General features: G+C 29.3%; 1 protein-coding gene across 1 annotated transcript; it reads left to right on the top strand.

Moving 5' to 3' along the window:
- The first annotated feature begins 784 nt into the window (after positions 1-784).
- Positions 785-2,046, top strand: LOC119670822 (3-hydroxyacyl-CoA dehydrogenase type-2). The gene is made up of 2 exons (XM_038081241.1): positions 785-910; positions 1,131-2,046. Exons 1-2 carry the CDS (start codon positions 902-904, stop codon positions 1,887-1,889), a joined length of 768 nt encoding a protein of 255 aa, XP_037937169.1. The 5' UTR covers positions 785-901; the 3' UTR covers positions 1,890-2,046.
- Positions 2,047-22,721: the final 20,675 nt, after the last annotated feature.

Raw genomic sequence — 22,721 nt, 5'->3', positions numbered from 1 at the left:
ACCACGAACTAACGAAATCATTCTTTGACAGTTAACTGAAAATTTCATATGTACTTTTAAAAATCGTTCACAATAGACAAATTTTTAATCTTAGCATTCCTCCTGTAATCACGCACTACAAACATGGTTTATTGTAACTGCACAAAATTTACTCTTACTCAATAATTACTTTATAACAGCCTTCCTTCCTCCCCTCATTTGTTTCCAATTTTGGTTTAGATATATTTGTTGCATAAATACTAAACCTTCTGTATTCTTCTGTATAGGGTTATGTACAGTATCTCGGGCACAGCATGAGTAAAATTGTTCGTGTTTTCAATGTAAATTATAAAATTGAGATTGAGAGAAAAAATAATATGTCGGTTCAAATTTCGGCATGAGGGGCGGCGACTTTGTGCCTCGGCACTAACACAAAGTAATGACATTTAAAGATTTTTTAGAGTATGTTTATGAATTGAAATTGAAACACGGTTTTTATCAAAGAAATATTTTAATTAATTAATTCAATAATAATCCATAATAAAACTAATGAAAAATAGCTAAAAGGCCACTTTCAATGAAAGTGCGTTATCTAGTCAACTATTTTGCATAAAAAATAAAGCTTTCGTAACTCTTTTTGAAAATCGTTTTTATTTCTATTACAAATATTTCAAATTAATATTTAAAATGTTATGTATAACAATAACGGATAAAATTAATGATTTAGTTTACAACTATTTAAAAATAATGACAAACTTTCGAACCATACCTGTCTGCTGTTTCCAGCGACATTCAATAGCTCAGTTTTCTCTTTGTTGTGGCAGAGTGCAACTGGTGTTAATTGGCTTCAGTTATTTTAATACAATATATTTTTATAATTATTTTTTGATATACTCATTTTTAATTACTTAGTATTACAAAAATGATTAAGGTAAATATTTACAAAATTTTACATAAAATTTAGAGACCTTTTTATGCTACAAAAATAAATAAATAAATGCTATAAATAAACTCGCCCAAGAAGTCCAAAGTTCACTTTCACTGTTAGCCGGCTTATCTGAGTTACACAACCAATTATCGTCTTTCTCATTATAAAAACAAATTAATTTTGTTTACTACATTTAAATATATGCATTTATTTGTTATTTTAGAACGCAGTTTCCCTTGTAACCGGTGGTGCTTCTGGTTTAGGTCGCGCTACAGCTGAGCGATTGGCACGTCAAGGTGCACGAGTGGTACTCGCTGATTTGGGTTCTTCCAAGGGTAATGATGTGGCTAAGGAACTTGGTGATAATGTTGTATTTGTGCCAGTTGATGTAACATCCGAAAAAGATGTTAGTGAAGCACTTAAAACGGCAAAAGATAAATTCGGTCGTCTGGATTTGGCAGTGAACTGCGCTGGCACAGCTGTTGCTGTTAAAACTTATAATTTTAATAGAAATACAGCACATAAATTAGAAGATTTTGCACGTGTTATAACGGTTAATACTGTGGGTACATTTAATGTGATACGTTTATCTGCGGGTCTTATGGGTGCCAATGAACCGAACAAAGATGGTCAACGTGGCGTTATTGTTAATACAGCTTCTGTTGCTGCTTATGATGGTCAAATCGGTCAAGCAGCTTACTCTGCATCTAAAGCAGCTGTAGTCGGTATGACTTTGCCAATTGCACGCGATCTTAGCACGCAGGGCATACGCATATGCACCATTGCTCCTGGTTTATTCGACACACCAATGTTACAGGCGTTGCCTGACAAAGTACGTGGCTTTTTAGCAAAATCTATACCATTCCCACAACGATTGGGTGATCCATCTGAATATGCTCATCTTGTGCAAGCTATCTATGAAAATCCTTTAATGAATGGAGAAACCATTCGTCTTGATGGCGCACTTCGCATGATGCCTTAAATGTTTACATAATTTTTTTTTAAGTTTTCTAATATAATATTTTGAAATCATGTGAAACATTGCATTTAGTAATTTCATTGTTAAAAGCAGAATTTAAAGCTGAGATGGAATTGCAATTTCATTAAAATATTTTTAATAAATTGTCTTGTCAATTTAAGTTTATTGGGTTTTCTTTTATCAGCTGCGTTCAATGTTCATGTTTGTGTGTGTGTGGGTGAAAGCTGCTTGTGTTTATTGTTTTTGTATATGAAGACACAAAACAGTGGCGGTTTTTATTTAGAATGAAGTAGTAAATATATTAGCCATGATTTATAAGTAACGGAATACTGAAGAATGAAATCTGAAATATTTGTTTTATTTAAAATCAAATAAATATATTCAAAGCATATTTTTTTTATGCGAAAAGATACTAAAAATTGGACAAGTAGAATATTTACTTTATTTAAGACCACACAAAAATATTTTAGGTATGATATTGCATGTAAAAGAATACTGAAAAGATAAAATGTGAAATATTTATTTTTAATTTTCGATTGTTTTTATGAAATATTTTTGTTATGAAGAATCCATTACAACTTAGTTTTTATTTAATTTCTATAATATCTCTTTATCGAATTTGGGCCTGATATAGCAGTTAACTCTGCTAATTCACCATAGCACTAAATTTTACAGATGTCCGTGATGTGTGTGAACTGTCTCCATGAATGAAATGCATGAAATCAGTTGATTTAAAATGATTTAAATCTATTAAAAATAATTTAAATCAATTTAAAATATTTTAAATCAGTTAAAAATGATATAAATCAATTATATATGATTCAAATCAATTATATATGATTCATATCAATTATATATGATTTCAAACAGTTTTATCTGAATTAATTGAATTATATATGATTTAATACTGCTTAAAGCTGATATGAACAATAATTTTCATACTAGTATTTGAAAGAGTATCCTTCCCAATATTTTTTTTGATCATCGATTTATTAATATATTATTTTTATATAATATAAAGTCCATCGTAAATGTAATAAATTATCATTTATGCAATAAACAGCTCTCAGTAATTTTCATATTCTCTTATATATTTAGTTGTTCAAAATTTATTGTAAGTAATTTTTGACGTTTAGGTTGACTTGGTAGCACTACTCACGCAAATGTCAGCGATGTTTGATACGCTCGAAAAATATGTAAACAAACTTTTCGAATAATTTTCTTTTTTAGACTTGTTTCTAATAAAATGAGTTATAGTTGAGATATAAAGTAAGATATAATGTTAAATTTTATTGTTTAAAATAAATTAACTAAATAGAATAATATTAGTCAACAGCAAGTGCTTACCATCGAATTTTATGTTGTTTTTTTTTCAATTTTTTTTGATATTCGTTAATTTGAGAGAGGTTTTCATATGCAGTAAATAATTTTGTGGTATATAAAGTGTTTGGCCTGAACTCTGAACTAAAGCATCATCTGCAAATATTGCAATAGTAACGATTCTATTTTTAGGAAAATCTGATTATATTGAGTAGAAGGTAGGTCAAAATTAATTACTTATTTTTACATATAAACGTAATTATGAATAAATTCCAGTTCCAGTTATTGCGTGGCATAAGTCCCAGTGCGTTAAACGTTTCATCAGTTTAACAAAGGACTGTCTACCTCCACGTTGTTTAAGTTCATTGACAATGTTGTCCACCTTGTGGGTTCCTTGTCAAACTACATATATTTCGCAATAATTTGAATTTTGTCAAATAAATCCAAAATGAATACCGAGCTCAAAAAGCTTAAAACCAATGTCATTCATTTCTGTCTCGGCATTTAGGTTGTCTATACAAGAGCAAATTTCTTCCTGCCAATTCTAATAAGAATAAACTAATAACTTCGCCTTAAGAACCTTTCGTAATCTTATAAAAATTCAGGATATAAATAAATATAATAAAAAAATATACTAAATTTATTATATGGCAGTTCTGTCAATTAAATAAAAACATTAAATTTATTATATAAAAATAAATTTAATAATAAAAATACATTAAATTTATTGTAATACATAAATAATAAATCTAAAAATACCATAAAAGTAATTCCCAAAAATTAAAAATAATTTTTATTTTTTCCTATATGTGAATATGAATAAATATTAATATTTTCTATAAAAGAAATATATTTTAAAAATATCTAAATATAATATTAATTCTTAAGAAAACATTCATTTAATGGTTTCAGAAACACATTCAAACTTTATTTAATTATTATAGAGATCTTAAAAATGCATTCGAAAATTTTTTGGTCAATGACTGTGGACGTATGACGCTGACTTTTCGAAGTTTCGTCTCGATATATTTAGAAGGCGTCGTTGATATCAAATAAGTTGTCATTCTGCCAAATAAAATATTTTTAGATTCTTTGAAGAAGTAACTTAAATAGCCAATTAATTGACATTTAACAAAATAAACAAGGAATATATAATTAATTGATGCATACATGATCAAAACATGTCTAGTAAAATTAATAGACCTTCGAAATTAAATAGAATTGGTTAGTTATGCACCTTGAAACTATTTTTGAAAATGTTTTTTTTTTTTTAAATTAAAATTTAAAATTAATGGCGTGGTTAAAATTTTTGATCATTATCATTAATATTATTAATAAGAGAATGATAATTTGAAATTAAATGGTCCAAGCTATGTACAAAAATATTCATCATAAATTTAATTCGATATAATTATTAACATTTATTCTATTATTGAATTTCAGTTAATTTTATAAATTATTTATTATAATTAACTGCAATAAAATACAAATTATTATGCACTAGCTAATGAGTCAACTTTGTCTGATAGATGATTAAAAATTTTTGGGCCCCTTCTTCTTATCAACCAGACATAGCTGCCAACCAGCAATATAGGAACTTCTCCAAATGTATTGACTTGTCAGGTTGGTTTAGCAAAAATTGTCTATTGTGATAGAACAAATGAGACAATGTCATTACGCTAGACCTAAAGAAACACCTGCACGGTAGAAGTCCAAAGCATGTATCATTCTAGCAGCACCAGCAAAGCGCAAATTTTTACTCAATTAGAAAGCACTTGATAAGTTTATGAACTGTATAAATCTGTAAACTATAAATTGGGTTTCTTAATACCGCAGATTTATCAAGTCAACAGTAAATAGGCTTCAAAGAATTTGAATCTTCATCTATATAAAACCGAAATGCTATCAAAACATATGGGTGTTATCCCAAAGGGTTCAAGTTACGCACGAAAACTAATAACGTATTCAAACATATAATATTTGGAATTGCACCAGTATATTTCTCTATTCAGAAGCATATGTCACTTTATATATATGAAGCCACGAACAGCTGCCCAGCTAATACATTCAATAGACCACATATATTAGGGTATAACTCTCCTTTGCAGTGGATGTGGAGGATGATAGAATGTTGAATGAGCTGCATATATTATATATTATTTCAGATTTATGCGGTATAAGCGTATTTTAAAATATATTATAGTATCAGGAACAAAGTCCAGATTCCAAACGTAGAAGATGTATTAGCATTCAACCAAATAAGTATTATTTTGGTAAAAACACGATAGATCACTTTATATATAAATAAGTAGATTGAGCTGGCTAGCTTGGATTACGCATAGGCCTAAAAATTTGTAATTATTCTATATTAAAGTTCTTAATGGAGTTACATATTAGTTAAGATTTGCGAATCATTAATGTGTTTTAAAAAATAGACCCTAAAAATATCAGTCATAAATTTTCGTTTATCAAAACTGGTACTTCCGAAAAGTTTCATTTCAGTTTCTGAGAGCGTCAGACACAAACATAAAAGGTGTTTCTGTATCTTTGAGATCTCAGTCTTTTATATATAAAACTAACACAATTAAATATCTACCGACAATTTAAACAGTTATTTATTACGTACAAATTTGTTTCATCAGCCACTTATATAACATATATATATATATGTATTACTTATATTTAAGTATATAATGTACAAGAAATAATAAATATTGCATTAAGCGTGGTGACGTTATTGTAGTTATGATAGAATTGTATATTCTCCAGAATTTATATTAACAAAGACAATACATTCTGAATTGCACAATATTTAAATAAAATTCATATTATATACTAAATGAGAATTATAATGTCGATTATATACTATAAACTATAGAAAGAAAATTAAAACTAACCACACATTTTTAAAGTTAAAATTTTCATAAAAAATTAAAACAATAAATAGATAGTGCTATTTTCTTATAAAATAAATATATATAAAAAGTGAAATAATTAGTGATGTACGGAATATACTGATCGGAATGTCAGTAGTTTAAAGTATTTAGAAAAATCGCATCTAAACTATTTTAAAAGCCTTGTGTCGATCCAAAAACCCTAACACAATTCAAACAGATTCGAATCAGAAGCAAAAGGTTCTTAAATCTCAACAGATCAGTGATTTGGATTAAACGTACTCCTGTTCCACCTTTCAAAGATGGGACTCAAGGATCTCGACAGTTGCAAAATACATAAATTACAGAGTGCAATCTAATTGTGTCTTTAAAAAAAAATATTAGACCAACAGAAGCTTGCAAAGATTATTTAATGATGGATATTTGGCAGTGTTCAAAATAGCTATAATCAAGGGCTATCTAAGATTGCCCTTGATTACAAAAAAAAATTTATAGTATTCATTATCAGTGGTCTCTAAGAATAATTTTTTAGAGTATTAGTATGTATGTAATTTTGGTTATGTCGTGCGAATGGAAGAAAGTGCTCCGGCTAGAAAGGTCTTTGATGTTTCTTCGGTGAAAAGAGCATCTGATCAGCGATATGAAGGTACTCGGTACTATTAACTAGTAACAGCAGTGATTGGGCTGGCTAGCGAAGGCTTCTCGATGCGGCGAAAGAAGGGCTTACGTCTATAATGGTCAAGTAAAAGTTTTATAGTATTTTTACAAAAGTATTTAATTAATAATATTTATGTTTTATTAATTTTTTAATATTTGAATAAATCAGTTTTGAAATTATTAATTCTGCTCTTTAATTTAATTATGATTTAATCAATTTCAAAAAATTTAAATATTTTTTTTTTTAATATTTATGTTTAAATGCAGCAAATATTTTTTTATTAATGCTAAAGTGCACTTTATTTAATGAATGAGACATAAAAATATTTTTTATTTATTTCATGATATTTTAAAAATTTATTAAATGAAATAATTTTTTAAATTCCAAGTGACAAATTTGCCGTCAGCTTGCACCATTGCGAATCTGCTCCAAATTAAATGTGCAACTTGGCGAGTGTTCCACTTTTTTACTCGAGAATGTGTGACAAAATTAAAAAACATAAATATTTTCTAATATTTTTGGAAATACATGACGTCAAGCAATGATTCAAATTTATTTGAATTTTCTGTGTCTTTAGTAAAATAGTTTCATATTATTTCTTATAGACAATAATAAAAGATTTTTAATAAAAATGATTTAATTAATTTTGCCAAGACAAAAAAAAAATATAATATAAAAAATATTTATTTTATAAATAAATTTGGTGTTATCTAAAAATTTAAATATATTTATGTAATTGAAATATATTTATGAAAATATTACAGACAGTATATAAAATAAATAATTTTAATGAGTATTATTTTAGGTTTGTTTTTGAATAAATTTCAAATTTTGAAAAAAATATTTTTGGGTTTATTGATTAAATATATAAAAATATATATTTCATATATCACTTAATAAGTAAAGATTTTAGAAAAAACTCAAACAAAGAAGTTACAAAATTTACTTCCTATAAACAAAAACAGTGGGACTTTTATAGAAGGGGACTTAAATCCACAAGGGGTGTTGACCAAGTTGGGTAAGATATCATATAAACAATAACAATGAGACTTAAATAGAAGGAGACTTAAATCCACAAGGGGACCTGACAAAGTTAAGTAAGATATCTGACAAACGCATTCTTTAAGAATGCAGTTGAATGCCTCATATCTTTTACGACAGAGACGACATTTTTGACATCAGGCAATCTTATCTTATTAAGATGAATATTATTCGATACATAAAAGTAGCCAAAAGGATGATAAAAGTAGTATGGGATTGGGTATGGGATTTAAAATCAATAAAAACTATTTAAATCTGACATATTCTATATAATAGCACTAATACATTATTAATTTGAAATGAAGCATTAGAAACATTAGAAAGAACTCGTCTATCGAAAAATTAGAAGAGTGAATTTTTTCAACGAATGTATCCCTGTAAATATAATATGACTCTGCAGAATAACGTAGAGCAGTATCCGTAGTTTTATCAAGGTAGAATCGAATATCTCTGAATCTTTTGATACCGTGCGAGGTTTCAGGCAAGATGATGCTAATCTTACCTGATATCAATTGATCTCTTTAATTTTATAATGGAAGTGATTATCCGCTGAACTGTTGACTATCATAATGGACAAATGTAGAGAACTATATATTTTATGAATAATAATATACATTATTATTCATTATAAATTATCATTTATTTTACGAGTGTAGAGGACCAAAGATCTAACGAAGTAGAATTTTCTCTAGAAACTTCCAGCTCTGTTACCTCATTCTATAATCACGTTCATGCTTCTGCACCATGTAGAAGTACAGGTAGAATGGATGACCTATATTCCGTTAATTTTGTTGACAGAGAAAGAGAGTGCTCTATATCTCAGTTCCCTACTGCGCCTGAGGTAATATCTATAAGCAATGACAATTCTTCGTCTGATCTTCACGCTGATATTGTTGTTGTTCGTTACGGCGATGCCAAGTTAGAAGTTAGAAATTTTTGACAGCTTCGAAAACTTAGTCACCAGTAACTACCTCGACATCTGAGTGATGCACATTTCTTTCAGTAACCTATAAATACTTCGTTTTGCAAAGCTATACATATTTATTGCAAAGCCTTTATCTGCAGATTCCTTTTCGATAGCAGTAAAAGCAGGTGTAAGGTCACGCTGATTAAAATGAGCTTTATCAGCTTTATAACGACATAGACATCATTCAGCGAAGCAATATTCGGCGGCTTCACTGGCTAAGTTGGATGACGATGCCTAAGCGGAAAATAAGTTTGTAGCGGTAGTTGGACGAAACAGGTGTAAAAGGTAGAGCGTGTCTTCGGTGGAATAATCAAGTTGAGGCGAATAAAAGTATGTTAATTTCATTGAAAATAGCTCTTAACCAGATAGAGTTTCCGGTCATGTTGTTGTATGCTTACTAAATATACTATATACATTTCAAATGGTAACTAAAGTGGTAGAAAATAGTTACTATGTATAATAATTACTTAAGAAATTCATAATTATAATTATTTTGTTATTAATTATTATAAATTTATAATTGCCTTAAAAATTAACTTCACAATATTAAGAAAACAATATTCCTCTTATATCCAGACCTAACTTTTATCTGTTAAATAAATTTTGCTAATGTATCCCTTGCCATCCACACTCAAATCGACCACTTTAGGCATTCTAAGCACTGTTGCCTTGCAAATCAATTGTTTGCCATTAATTTTATTGATAATTTATTAAACATTTTGCTAAAGTGCACAATACTGCCAAATAAATTTAGTGCCATTTAATGAACTTCACTCACATCGATTGCACCATTCAGATAGGCTAACATCGAAGGTCTGCTATGTCTAATGCGTCTACACATCTGTGTCTATCTGGTCTATTTATTTGTTGTTGCTAAAATTACACTCAATGAATTAATTTGTAACTTAATACGTGGAGGTTATACGCACTAATGCTAGGAGCAATAATTAAGACCTGATTTATGCATTTACAATTAATTAATTAAATGAGTTGCTCATACGCCCTGTTGGACCAAAGTCGATTGTAATGCAAAATAATAGCAGAAACTTTCACATGGAATTGTATTTGTTAAACAAAACTTAAATTCTGAGTTAAGGTGACTTCCACAATTTAATGCATTATTTGGTTTCTTTAACTGTAGAAGCAAAGTTAAGTTATTTTGGGAATACCTCGGAAATATTCTACCCCTTACCCGTAGGGGGATGTTGTATTGAGTCAAGAAGTCTCAAATTGTTTATATGATTTCCTGCCTTGATAAGTCAACATCACGGTGCTTTTAATACACGTATTATTATAAGCGTCAATCAATGCCCCATTGGAATAGCCTTCCTTATTCCGCCGGTACCAATGAAGAAATTCATGTAAGTCATAACTTCCACTTTGGTGAGATGTGAGGCCTATCTAAAACCTCTGCTACAATTTGGGCTGTAGCACCCGGTATGAAACGCACTTCATGGCGAATGAATGACAATTCTCAAATCATTCTTCTCGCGTACGTTTGGGTTTTAACCACAACCACCACGAGGCCAACACCAATGGTCAGTACAGCCGAAGCTGCGGGCCACTGACCCCCGATCGGATCATCTCTGGTCAGATGTCGCAAGTTGCCGACTCAACTCACTACCATTAACACTTCCTACATAAGTGTCAGACTGGCACTGGGGAATTCTAGCCGCCTCTTATGACTGGCAATATATACCCTCTCTGCACGGAAGTTGTATTGAGTCAGAAGGCGGTTATTTTGAAAACCTTTTGTTCTTATTCTTGAAAAGTCCTGTTTTCTTTGGAATGCATCTTATATATATAAACACAAGCCAACTATAGCTATTATATATAGATATATTTTTTTTGTTTTTTAAACAAAATATAAATTTTTCTTTAAGTTTATATGCAAAATTCAAAATTAAATAAACTTTACAGGACAAAGGATCAAAGTGGAACACAATCTTAAGCAAAGTTTTTAAATTAGTTTAAAAATTGTTCAAAAGGAGCACTCTGCTTTTAATATTTTTGTTTTTTAAAGTATCTAAAAGTAATAATAAAAACGAAATTTTATTTAAAGAATGGAAAACATAACAAATATACCAAAAAACAGCAAAAACTAATATAAAAATGCTGTTAGGAACACAAAAGGTCTCCAAACTTACGAAGGTTACTGAGGATAGTTGTAAATTGTGCTTGAAAGGCTCATAGGAATATAGGAATGTAAATGGTTACAGAGAAATATAAAAATATATAAAATGAAAAAATTTAGTTAAAATTTTTGTGCAAAGTGCAAGTTCCATCTGCTAACGCGGTCGCATGCTTTTAGATGCAAATGCTTTGCATATTTGTATCTTTGGCTTCACATGCAGTGTATGAAGTGCATTTCTTTATATCAGTTTATATGTATGTACAACACCATGCTTAAATAGTTTCTTTGTAGTTTTATTAAATATTTTAATTTTGGGATCCTCACTTGAGTGTCGGAATTAAATGAGAAAATTTGGACATAGGTTCCAGGTGAAGTCTTTAGTAAATTTTTGAAGAAACACGGGTACTTTAATATATTGAAGCACAGAACAGTTCCTGTTGACTTGATGTCTAGTTTTATTAAGACTGACTTAGGTTTGGGACTGGAAACAGAAAGTTCTGGACTTTTGTTTCGGCTAGAGTCTTAAGTATCTTTTGACGGAACTCTGATCTTTTAATACATTTCTGCATAGAAGAGTTCTCGAATTTTTGATTACACTAACTTGGATGTGTGACTCGAACCAAAATACAGATCTTTCAATACATTTCCGCGTAGAAGAGTTCTAGATGATTTCATTACACTAATTTACGTGTGAGATTCGAACCTGAAGGTTCGGAATAGAAGGGTTCGATATTAGTATCCTACTGGCAACGGCCAGGTTGACAATCAAATAACAACATCTAAGCGAAGCTAAACAAAGTTGGTCAGTTGAATCCTTCTGTCAGATCTCATGTTCAACCTGATCAAAATTGAACAAAAATTGTATCAGTTAACTACTTCAACTAAGGCGTAACCTGTTCAGCACTACGGTATTGGTGCTGATGGGTCATTGCATGCTAGAAAGGTGCTGGCTCGGCGGATAAGATGAAAATTGTACTCCACCTCATATGCTAGTGTCCATCAGTAGTTAGGAGAGGATTTTCCTTTTCTTACCGAAAAGATGTGCTGTCATAGTGCGAAATTAAGGAGTTGGCCAACTCTGTGGGTTTGTAAGGTTGGTTCACTTTCAGTTTTATTGGGGAGTAGTGGCTTTCGGCATTGCTCATACGCTGATTTTTAATCTCTGTATACGCGATGGTAGTTAGTAGTATTAAAACGGGCCACTATTTGAGATTAAAATAACCTAGTTATATTCACAGTTTTAATTTTTTTAATTGTATTAAAATGAATATTTTCTAAAGAATTTGAGGATTTTGAGCTCCTTCTCTTATCAAACTGACAGTGCTGTCATCCTGCGAAATTAGGTAGTTGGCCAAATCTGTAGACTTATCAGGTTGGTTCATTTTCAATTGAATGGGGAATAGTGGCTTTCAGCATTGTTCATACGCTGTCCTTTAAATTCTGTATGGTCAACGCTAATTAGTGGTATTGCAACAGGCCACTATTTGAGATTAAGTGGACTTTATGCAACACTAACCTAACATAACATAACCTAACATATTCACATATTCACTAACATATTTTTTTAATTGTTTTGTAATGTATCTATTCTAAAGAACTTCTCTTAAAGAGTTTTTTGATTTATTTTAAGTTAAAAAAAAAATATTTTAATTATTTCGTATACCTACATATGTATGAGTGTAACAAGAACAATAATAATAACAACAAAAAAACTTTATAATTGCCTAATATACGGCAATCGCTTCCTTTCTCCCAACATAACAGACGCCATATGCCATTTAACGTTAAAATAGCACATAAAATAACAACAACAATTACAACATGAAACACTGGCAAAAGGAGAAACGCACGGTAATCATAACAATAAATTCATAATTGAAAACAAAAGCAATAAATCTGCAATTTCATGTATCAACACAAAAACCGCAATAAAAGTGAAATGCAAACATTGTAAAGCAAAAACAACCACCAACACAAAAAAACAAGAATTAAAAAAAACACTATATAAAACATATGAACGAAAAAAAAAATTATGATAAATTACACTAACAGCTACTACAACTACTATAACAACAATGCTAACAACAACAATAGTAGCAGCAATGGCAGTAAGAAAAAGTGAAACACACAAATAATACAACAATTACAATATTGGCAATAAAAGTTATTGTATTGATAATTTTGAAAATTTGCCAAAAACTCAACAAGTTGTCGTGCACTCAGCATGCCACACTCTTCACACTTCTCGCAATCAAACATTACTACATACAATATTACATTACGATTGGCTGGTGTTTTTATCGGGTATTGCAGCTTATTAAAAAATAAAATCTTAAATAAAAATATATTACGTATACATACGTACGTATAAGTAGAATAATAGCATGTCACGCAATGAAGTGTGAGCTCAACTGGATTATGTTTTATATGCACGTTCATATGATGTTATCGTATCGTGAAGTTCTTCTACTTCACCCTTCACCCTACACCCCATCACAATCAACAATCAGCAGCGGTTAAGCACTGCCACCTAACGCATAAAATGATAAATGGGCGACTGGTTGCTCACTCACTGTATGAATTTTCAATTTTACGCCCTTCCCACCAACTCAATTCCTCGATATGTTGCTTGCTTTAATCAGTAACTTTATATTGTTGACATGACTTCGATGATGATGATGATAATGATGTTGATATTGATAATGATGTTAATGATGAGGGTATTAAAAGCGTATTATGAGCGCATATCGATACACATGCATGAGTACCACAAGTAACATGAAAAGTTGCTCATACATATTTGCTTTGGCGTATTTATGTATGTGTGTGTGTGTGATCGTGTGATTGATATGCTATCGAAGAGGATTTAAGTGATGTAAGTTAAGCATATTGAGTTTGTTTAACTTTACAATTTGTGGAATTAAGTTAATTACAATGAAAACTTTTTTTGCTGAAGTTTTTACCTTTTTTGGATAAGAAATGAAAATTAGTTTTTTAAAATTTTATGATGGAAAAAATTAAAAATGATTTAAAAACGAGCATAGTTCGCTGGTAGAAAGACAGAGTTGCATATTCCAGTCGTGGTTTGTGACCCAAAGAACGTAAATATAATACCAGAATTTATTTAAACTTTGATTTAGCGTAGCTGTAGGGTTTCAGCTAGATGCTGTGACCCTAAGTAAAGGAAAGGTGTAAGGAAGACGAGTGTTTGAAAACCAAATGTCCTAGGTTATAAAGATAGAACTTATTTGCATTTATCGATGTCAAATTCCATTTTCGGATTTTGTGAATCAAAGAAGAGCAGAGATGTAACATAGGCCTCGTTCGTCGTTAAGGTGTACGGCATCGAAAGATATGAAGACATGTAAATTTAGAAATAAATTTAGTAAAGAGGTTTTTAGAACAGTAATAAAGTACAACAACAAAAATTTATTTTATATTATTTTAATTAATTGAATTTTTGGCTGACCATACAGCTGTTTCGAGTATTACCAAATACCCATCATTAGGGGTCTTGGAAATAATTTTTGTATTTAATTATTCGTATATAATTATCGTAAAGTCTGCAAGTACCAGGAATCGAACTAGTATCCTGCCAAATTTAAAGCTCAGAGTCAGCGCACCTTAATCAACTGACCACAAATAAATTTAGAAGGAAATTTGGAAAAACAGATTTTTATAGATATAAAATCAAAAAAACTTTTACTAAATTTGCTTAATACAATTTAATTAATATTAAAACTTTCTTCTTCTTACCTGTGGCGCGGTTAAATCATTCCTTAAAACTACTTCACACAGTTTCATTCACGTGTATGACTTCCTTGTTACATGCATATAATAGCGCCGTTAAAGACAATAACAAGAACATAAGTAATAATAGGAATAACAACAATTACAACAATAGCAACAATAATAATGGTAATGGTAAACATAGGAATAACAACAACAAAAAGCAATTATAAGTGAGCATTAGGTGTAAGCAGGCGAATTCATATTTCACCATATGAATGTGCCTTAAAGGAGATTTTTGGTGTCTTTTTGATATAGGATATGCGCAAGCTAAGTAATGTGAGTGCGAATAGTGAAGGGACAATGGAGTGAAATGGTGTGAGTGTGCATATTTCATGTATTAGAATTTCAAAAGTTTGTCAGTGTTTGATCTTGTATGTATTAGTTTGAAAATGCAAACCAATTTTATGCAAAATTCACACCTTTCTGTGTATGTGTATGAGTGTTGGTTTAAATCATTTGGAAAATGTTTTACGTTTTAAATTGTAATTCTATTGTCACTTTAATATTCTTATTTTTTGCATATCATTCTGCAATGAATTTATGTCTTTAATCAAAATTATTCACACCAGGCAAATACAAAAAAAAATCTAGAATACATTTTTTTTTGGATGATATTAAACTGCTTTAGTGTTCAAATACAAATCAATGCTCATAAATACTGTTCGAAGCTCAAAAACGGGGTTGTGTTATAAGTTTTAAGGTGTTCATTTTCAACCTTAAATTTTTGATTTTTAAATTCAGTAAGTGGAAAGTATCGAAAACCACAGTGTGAAACTTTAACCCACTAAAACCACTTCTTCTTCTTTCTTAGCATAACAGTCCTGGATGAAACAGTGCTTCCTCAACTAATTTCATTCGACGTCTAGGTTTTGGTTTCAATAGAGTGTGAGTTCTTCGGGCTTGGATTGTAAACCCTACGCTCAACCCCTTCTAGGTGGGCCACTAAAATCCTCTCTAAGGAAATAAAATGAACACATTTTAGCCATTCGAGAATAAAAGTTAAAAGCTGAAACACAACATCAGTAATCAAGGGAAAGACAGTCATTAAAATAAGACAAAAGTGAAAAAAAGTGACGGGAGGATGTTTTTGCTAGGTAGGAATTACTGACTAAGTGTATACTTTGTGCAAGAGATTGTTGTAACCACGTTTGTAGAGCGAGATTACAGGAAAAACGCGGTGGATGTTGTGCAGACAAAGAGCCAGAAATTTCAAGACTTGCAACTTATATTATTAAGCAAATCGATGGAAAATCAAGCTGGGTGAAGCATATTAGGGGAAAGGTTATGATCGGCCTAAAATCTAAATTATTGAATCAGAGTCCATATTCCAATTTAGTTAAATTGAAAACAAAAAAAAAGATCAACGTGAAATATCTTATATCGGTAACAATATCTGTAACCAAGTGTCAACAATTTGAATTGAAAGGATGTTCCCCTTCCTTTCGTGAATGATGTAAATCATTCAATATCAGTTTTCCATAGAATATACTTCATTCTTAAAAGCTTTGATATGCATTACCATAGCTATTTCCCTGTTAATGTTCTTATCATTTCACAGATTATCTTTGCCTATATGAATAGAGAAATAAAACGTTATTCACCTAATTACTTATAAAATATGCAATTATAAAAATAAAAAACAGCAAAATATTTCCCAAAAAATATAAATCATTTTTTGCTAAAAACTTAGTTCGCTTAAAAGAAACTTTTTAAATACTCTTCGTACTCTAAATCATACCGACTTAAGTGCCTTTCAAAATGATTGCATGGGCTGTGGCGTATGAAGTGCATTCCGCGCGGACGTGGTCATAAGTTAAGCCGGTAAGTTAAGCTGGCGTATGTATACGAAAAATCTTTGTGCACAAAACAAAAAACAAAAAAATTCAAAAAAGGACAAAAAATGTAAAAATAATAAACGACAGTTGCATAAAATGTTAGTTGAATGTATGTATGTATATATATATGTGTGTGTAACATAAATATTATACGTAAGGGATTTAACTGCTATTTGGAAAATGTCAGTGTCGCATTGCATCTTCCTTTTAATGTATGGCAGTGTGTGTGTGTGTGTGGCCAGTGGCTAATGTAAAATATAGAAAATAAAATGGCGATAAATGAAATGAGAACAGTTCAAGCCAAAATTTATAGTTCCAAATTTTAATATTTTTAGTTAGAAAATTAAAAGAAAAATGAAAAGTTTTATAAGTAATATTAAAAGAATAAAAAAAAAATAAAGATGTGCTAATAAGTAACTTGAAGTATTTCGGATATTATTTATTTGAATTTAATTGGTTTTAAATTAAAACTAATAGGAATAGGAATTAACAGGGTTCTAGCTCCCAACTGAGCGATCTTTTGTACTGCAATAGGTCCTAACCGAATAGAAGACATGCCGCCTTCCGAATGAAGTCCAGAATGTCGACCGTTGATAATAAAACTAATACTAAAATTGAAATAAAAATAAAAAAGTATTAATATTATGTATACATTGACTGGGATTTAATATTTATTAGGATTTAATTGGTATTAATTTTTATTAATATTAAAATTGAAGAAATTTAAGAATATTTAAGAAATTTGAATATTTTTAAAGAAAGTAAAAAAATAACTGTATTGGATATCTTTGTTTAATTGCAAAGGTAATATTATAAATATTTTCTATTAAGGTTGACGAATAAACATTGATAAATAAATATATTAAAAAGAAGCATGTACGCTTTGCAATTAGAATATTTTAAAAATAATAAAAACATTTAAATTAGTATTTTAATATCATCAAATAAAAATTAATAATTGCATAAATTAGTGTATGAATAATAATTAAAAGAAAATAAAATATGAATATAAGATAAATATTTCAAAATAAGAAATTAAAAAGTACTCCAAAGAATTCTCCTTGTTATTTAATTGCATTTAAAGCATAATAAAAAATTATTAAAAAGAAAAATTATAACTATAAGCAATTCATCTTATTATTTAAAAATATTAAAATACTTACTTAATAGTTTTTAGTATTAAAACAATAAAAAAAAATAACATTAGCATTTAAAAACTTCTCTTTGTAATTTAATTGCATTTAAATAAGAAAATAAAAGCACAAAATAAAAAATTATTAAATAATTTTTTTTTTATAATTATAAGTTATAAACTAATTTATGCAATTTATTAGTTTCTCTTTTTATTTAAAGATATTTATACTTCCCTTTGTTATTAAATAACTCCCAAAAAACAAATAATAATAAATACATTTTCTTTAGTTTTCCCAAGCAAAATTAATTCAGTTATTTTTAATTTTTTTTATTACTTCTAAGCTGATACACATCAATACAATTTTTTTTTGCATTTACAATTTTATTGTACAAAAATTAGAAAAACAAATATAAATAAAAAAGTACAATAGGAGCAGAAAACACCAAAAAATTAACCTTTAATCCCGGCCGCATACACTTTCCAGCCGCACAAACTCCACTTTTGCTCCATACATTTTCCCGCATTGATTGCAGATATTCTTGGTTATTTCAGTTTCTCGGCATATTCGTTTGATTTCATGTTTTATGCACAAAATACTTTGTTAACGCAAAAACACAAAACACAAGCAGTAACAGAAAAAAAAAAAATTAAAATAAAAAAGAAATTTAGGAAATACAAAATCGCTTTTCACGTACTCAACCCGAACAAAAGAGTAACACGCAATATAGCGAATTTCTCTTTTACGAGTTGTAATCAACACAAAGGAGAGCAAGCAAAAGAAGTAAAATGGAATAAGATTTGATAATGTGTAATAATAAAAGCCGCTGGTTTTTCTTTGTTTTTTTTTTGTTTTTTTTTGTGTTCTGAACGTGTCACTACTGGCCTATATACTGATTAAGTGTGGTGGCGTTAGTGGCTGCATTCCTGCGCAGCTTTTGCAAAAAACAAAACAACAACAACAACAAAAACAAAAACAAAAACAAAACAGTAACAACAATACAGCGCCCTTTACAAAGTAATGAAAAACGAAAATTTTGCGTTTACGAATGCTAAGAAAAAGAAAGCAAACAAAATAAATTCTCAATTACATGCTCAAGTGTCGCATTTATAAGCTTCCATTGCAAAAGCTTTCTTTTGCAAACGCATTCCCGGCATTTTACATTCAGATGCTGCGAATTGACTTAATTGTTGCTTTTCCTGAACTTTTTTTTTGTTGTTATTGCTGTTGCTTTTGCTGTTATTGTTTTTATTCTTTATACGTCATGCAACAGCACCATTTGATGACGTTTAGGTTTGACCCTCAAAATATTGAAACTTTTCATAAACTTTTATTCTTACTCATTGTACTCGTATTGTGTAGAAATGTAGAAGCGTTTTGCTTTTAAGTGCATTTGCACTCAAATTTTGCACTTTTCTACTCTTTCACTCAAACAATGCTTTTTCTAATCGGTTTTGTTGCTGTTTATGCTAGTGCTTACCAAAACTGAAAAGCTCAAGGTAAAATTTGCAAATTTGTTGTTTTTTTGTTTGTTTGTGTTTTCGTTTGTGTACGACTCGGCAATTGCTTCGTTTTGCATAGATTCGTTGTCGGTCTCCAGAAAAGTTGATGTGACAGCGTCCGATAGTCGCTGGGTATACGCCGCGATGCTTAGAACCGCGTATGTAAATGTTCGCAGCTATCGTCTATGTCGTTGTTGTTGTTGTAGTTGTAGCCGCTAAAATGCTTGTATTGGTGTGTAGTAGCTTGTCGTACTCGTAGAAAAATCAAAAATAAACAACGTTTTCATATGTAAGAAAAGCGGTTAAATTTCAAAAAAAAAGGACTAAAGGAATAAAAGTGCTTGTTTCAATATACAAAAGAAAGTTCTTTTTTAAATAAAAAATTACTTTGCACATCTAAACGTAAATGTTGTATTAATTTTTTAAAAAAAGCATTCAAAAAAAACGGTAAAATATACAATCAAGTTTTAAAAAAAATATTTGTGCGTTATTAATTTTTTTTTGATTGCCACATTTTTTATTTTATTTTCGTTAATAATTTGTGATCTTTTACAAAAACAAAAATTAATAAAAAATCATTTAAAATGTGACGCAAATTATTGGTTTAAGTGCTGCTAACGGTTTTTTACTGTTCCACATGAATTTCATTGTGAAATACGAAATGCAATAAAACTGTTTACATTACCAATCAGCGTCCCCTACGAATTATGAGAAAAAAAGGTAATTAAGTTAATAAGGGAATTTGTTGAGGGGAAATTTTAGTTAATCACAATCTTCGCTTAAAAAATTGACTTTCAAAAATGGCATTTTCGTTGCCATTGGATATGTCCTTGAAAAAATGATTTTTGTTTTTGTTTCTTTTGACGATTGCGTAGGATTAAGTGTTAGTTTTGAGAGGATTTTTATTTTGAAACAATTAAAAGTGTGGCTTTTCGAGTACAGATTCAGAAATATAACTGTTTTTGAGGTTATGAAGAGAAAATTAAAAAATAAAAACAGAAGAAACTTTTAAAATTTTTATGAAATTATAAATAATATTTATTAAAATAATTTTAAAATCAATAAAAACAAAACTCTAAAAATATATAAAAACAAAATTCAAGCTTAAATAATTTTTTTATGTTATGTTCTAAATTTTAAATAAAAAGCTTATCTTTTAAAACTTGAACTAATATTAATAATCAGCAGTTAAAAATTTATACAATTGAAAATGTGAAAAAAAAATTAATGATTATATTTAACTTATTATGCTTGACAGCTCCGACTCAGTGTGATATAAAAAAGTTTCCCTTGCTCCGCTAATATGTAATTTGTTAATCTTTTTTATAATTAAGTTAAAATTAAAACTTATAAATATTTCTTTTATATTAGTTAATAAAAAATATAATTTTATGAGAGGAACAGTTTTCTACACAAATGTTTAATTTCAACGGTACTTTTCTTCTTTCGAAAGTCTTACATGTAATTTTTTATTCGATATGAGTACGATTTCGCGACTTTTTAAAGAAGAAGAAGATATACACAAATAATCAATTTCAACTGTACTTTTCTTTTTCCAAAATTACTACGGAAGCTTATAGTAAAAGAAGATTTTCTGCACGTATATTCAATTTTAATGGTACTGTTCTTCATCCGGAATTATTATTTGTGCTTTTTTAGTCAGTTTTGAATACAATTTTATGACTTTTTATAGAGGAATAAGATTTTCAATCTTATATCTTTATCCGAAATTATTGCATATGTAATTTTTATTTCTAATCTTCTTCTTAATTTGAAAAATATACAAGTTAAATTCACAAATTTCTGTTACCGAAAAATTTCAGTCGGAAGTTAAGTTAAAAATTTTTATAAAATTAAACTGAAATAGAAAAATCTTTTTTATAATCCAAAAAAATTACATTGAAATTTTTTTTTTACTACAGATTATTAATAATTATTAACAGAATAGAAGTGATTTAATTTTTTTTTGTATTTGAAAGAAATATTACACTTAATCACAGTTAAAACTTTTAGGAAGAAAACCAATTCCTTTAAACAAAACTAATGGGATATCTATAATTTATATTTTAGAGTGATATATATTCAAATAAGATTTCTATTTAAAATACTGTGTTGAAATATATTTTCTTTAACATTGAAGGATCACTTAGTATCTTAAATATGGTTGGATTCTTATAATTTATTATATTAACTACTAAATTGGATTCATTCCATTAAGAATATATATTAATAGTTTTAACGTCCCTTGCAATGAATTTAGTTTTAACAACTCCTATGAACTTAATATGTCGGTCCACTTGCTTTTCGAATGAGCGAAAAGTTTTATAAGATGCTATTGGTTGGTTAATTATAGTGGCGGCTAAGGAGGCTTTTCTGTCTAAGTAGCATCTATATTTTGTTACAATCAATTTAAATACCATATTTATAATAAAATTTTCAAAATCAATCAGTATGATTAAATAAAAAAATTATTTCTTTTAGATCTATATTTAAGATGTCCGCCAGTTGGGTTTATAGGCTTATATAGAGAAAAACCTAAATCTGGGTAGATGTGAACATTTACAGGGAAAGTATTTATTATGATCTTTCTCTTCGTTCCTCTTGCAGTTTCTTGGTTATAGAAGAATTGAGGGATATTGTTTTGATAATTTTATAGGGCTTTTGTCATAAAAAAATTAAGAGGTATCCTGGTTGGTGCTTCTATGAAAAATTTAGAATAAATTTGCTGATATCTTAACAAGAGTTGCAGATTAAATAGATCTTTTGAAAACAGTCTTCTAAGAGATCTTGCTCATTTCAGAATTGTGAGGTATTATTCTGATTACACTTTTTTAATGTGTCTTGACCACAGAAGAATTAAAGGGTATTATCGGTGGTACTTGTACGAATGACTCCATAGGGATATCGATTTATGTTCAGCTGGAAAAAATTACTACCCTACCGAAAACGTATATCACGTATAATATCTCGGAATGTCTGGTTTAAATGTATACGTTTTCGCCTTGACAGTAAAAGGTGAAAGTCATTTATATTACGTGTAATTTCCAGAACTTCCTAACTGGTTTCTGTTAAGTCTTGCTGGCATTATGGGTAGAGCTGTTCCATTCTAACGTAACTAGTTTCTGCATAATCTCTACTGATGTGATGGGTAAAGACATACTGTACTAACCCAATTAGTTTCTGTATTCCCTTCCTGACACATGATGTGTAAAGCCGTGCCATGCAATACCTCCTAATTGGTTTCTCTATAATCTTCATGTCATTGTGGGTTGAGCCATACTATACCAAGCTAACTGGTTTCTGTAAAGCTTTTCTTGAATGATGTGTAGAACCCCACCACACTAGTCTATCTGATTACTGCATAGCCATCCTTGCATGATGTGTGGAGTCATGCCATATAATACCTCCTAATTGGTTTCCTATAACCTTCTGGTCATGATAGGTAGATCCATACCATACCAACGTAACAGATTTCTATATTATTAAGTTACTTACTTGTGCTGTGCAATATCAAAACTAATATGTAAAGCCACAATATTTTTAAAAAATATTTTTATAT

The sequence above is a fragment of the Teleopsis dalmanni genome, chromosome 1 (assembly GCF_002237135.1).
Source record: "Teleopsis dalmanni isolate 2A chromosome 1, ASM223713v2, whole genome shotgun sequence".
NCBI lineage: Eukaryota > Metazoa > Arthropoda > Insecta > Diptera > Diopsidae > Teleopsis > Teleopsis dalmanni.
The sequence above is the reverse complement of the archived record's forward strand: the minus strand, read 5'-3'. Positions and strand labels throughout refer to the sequence as shown.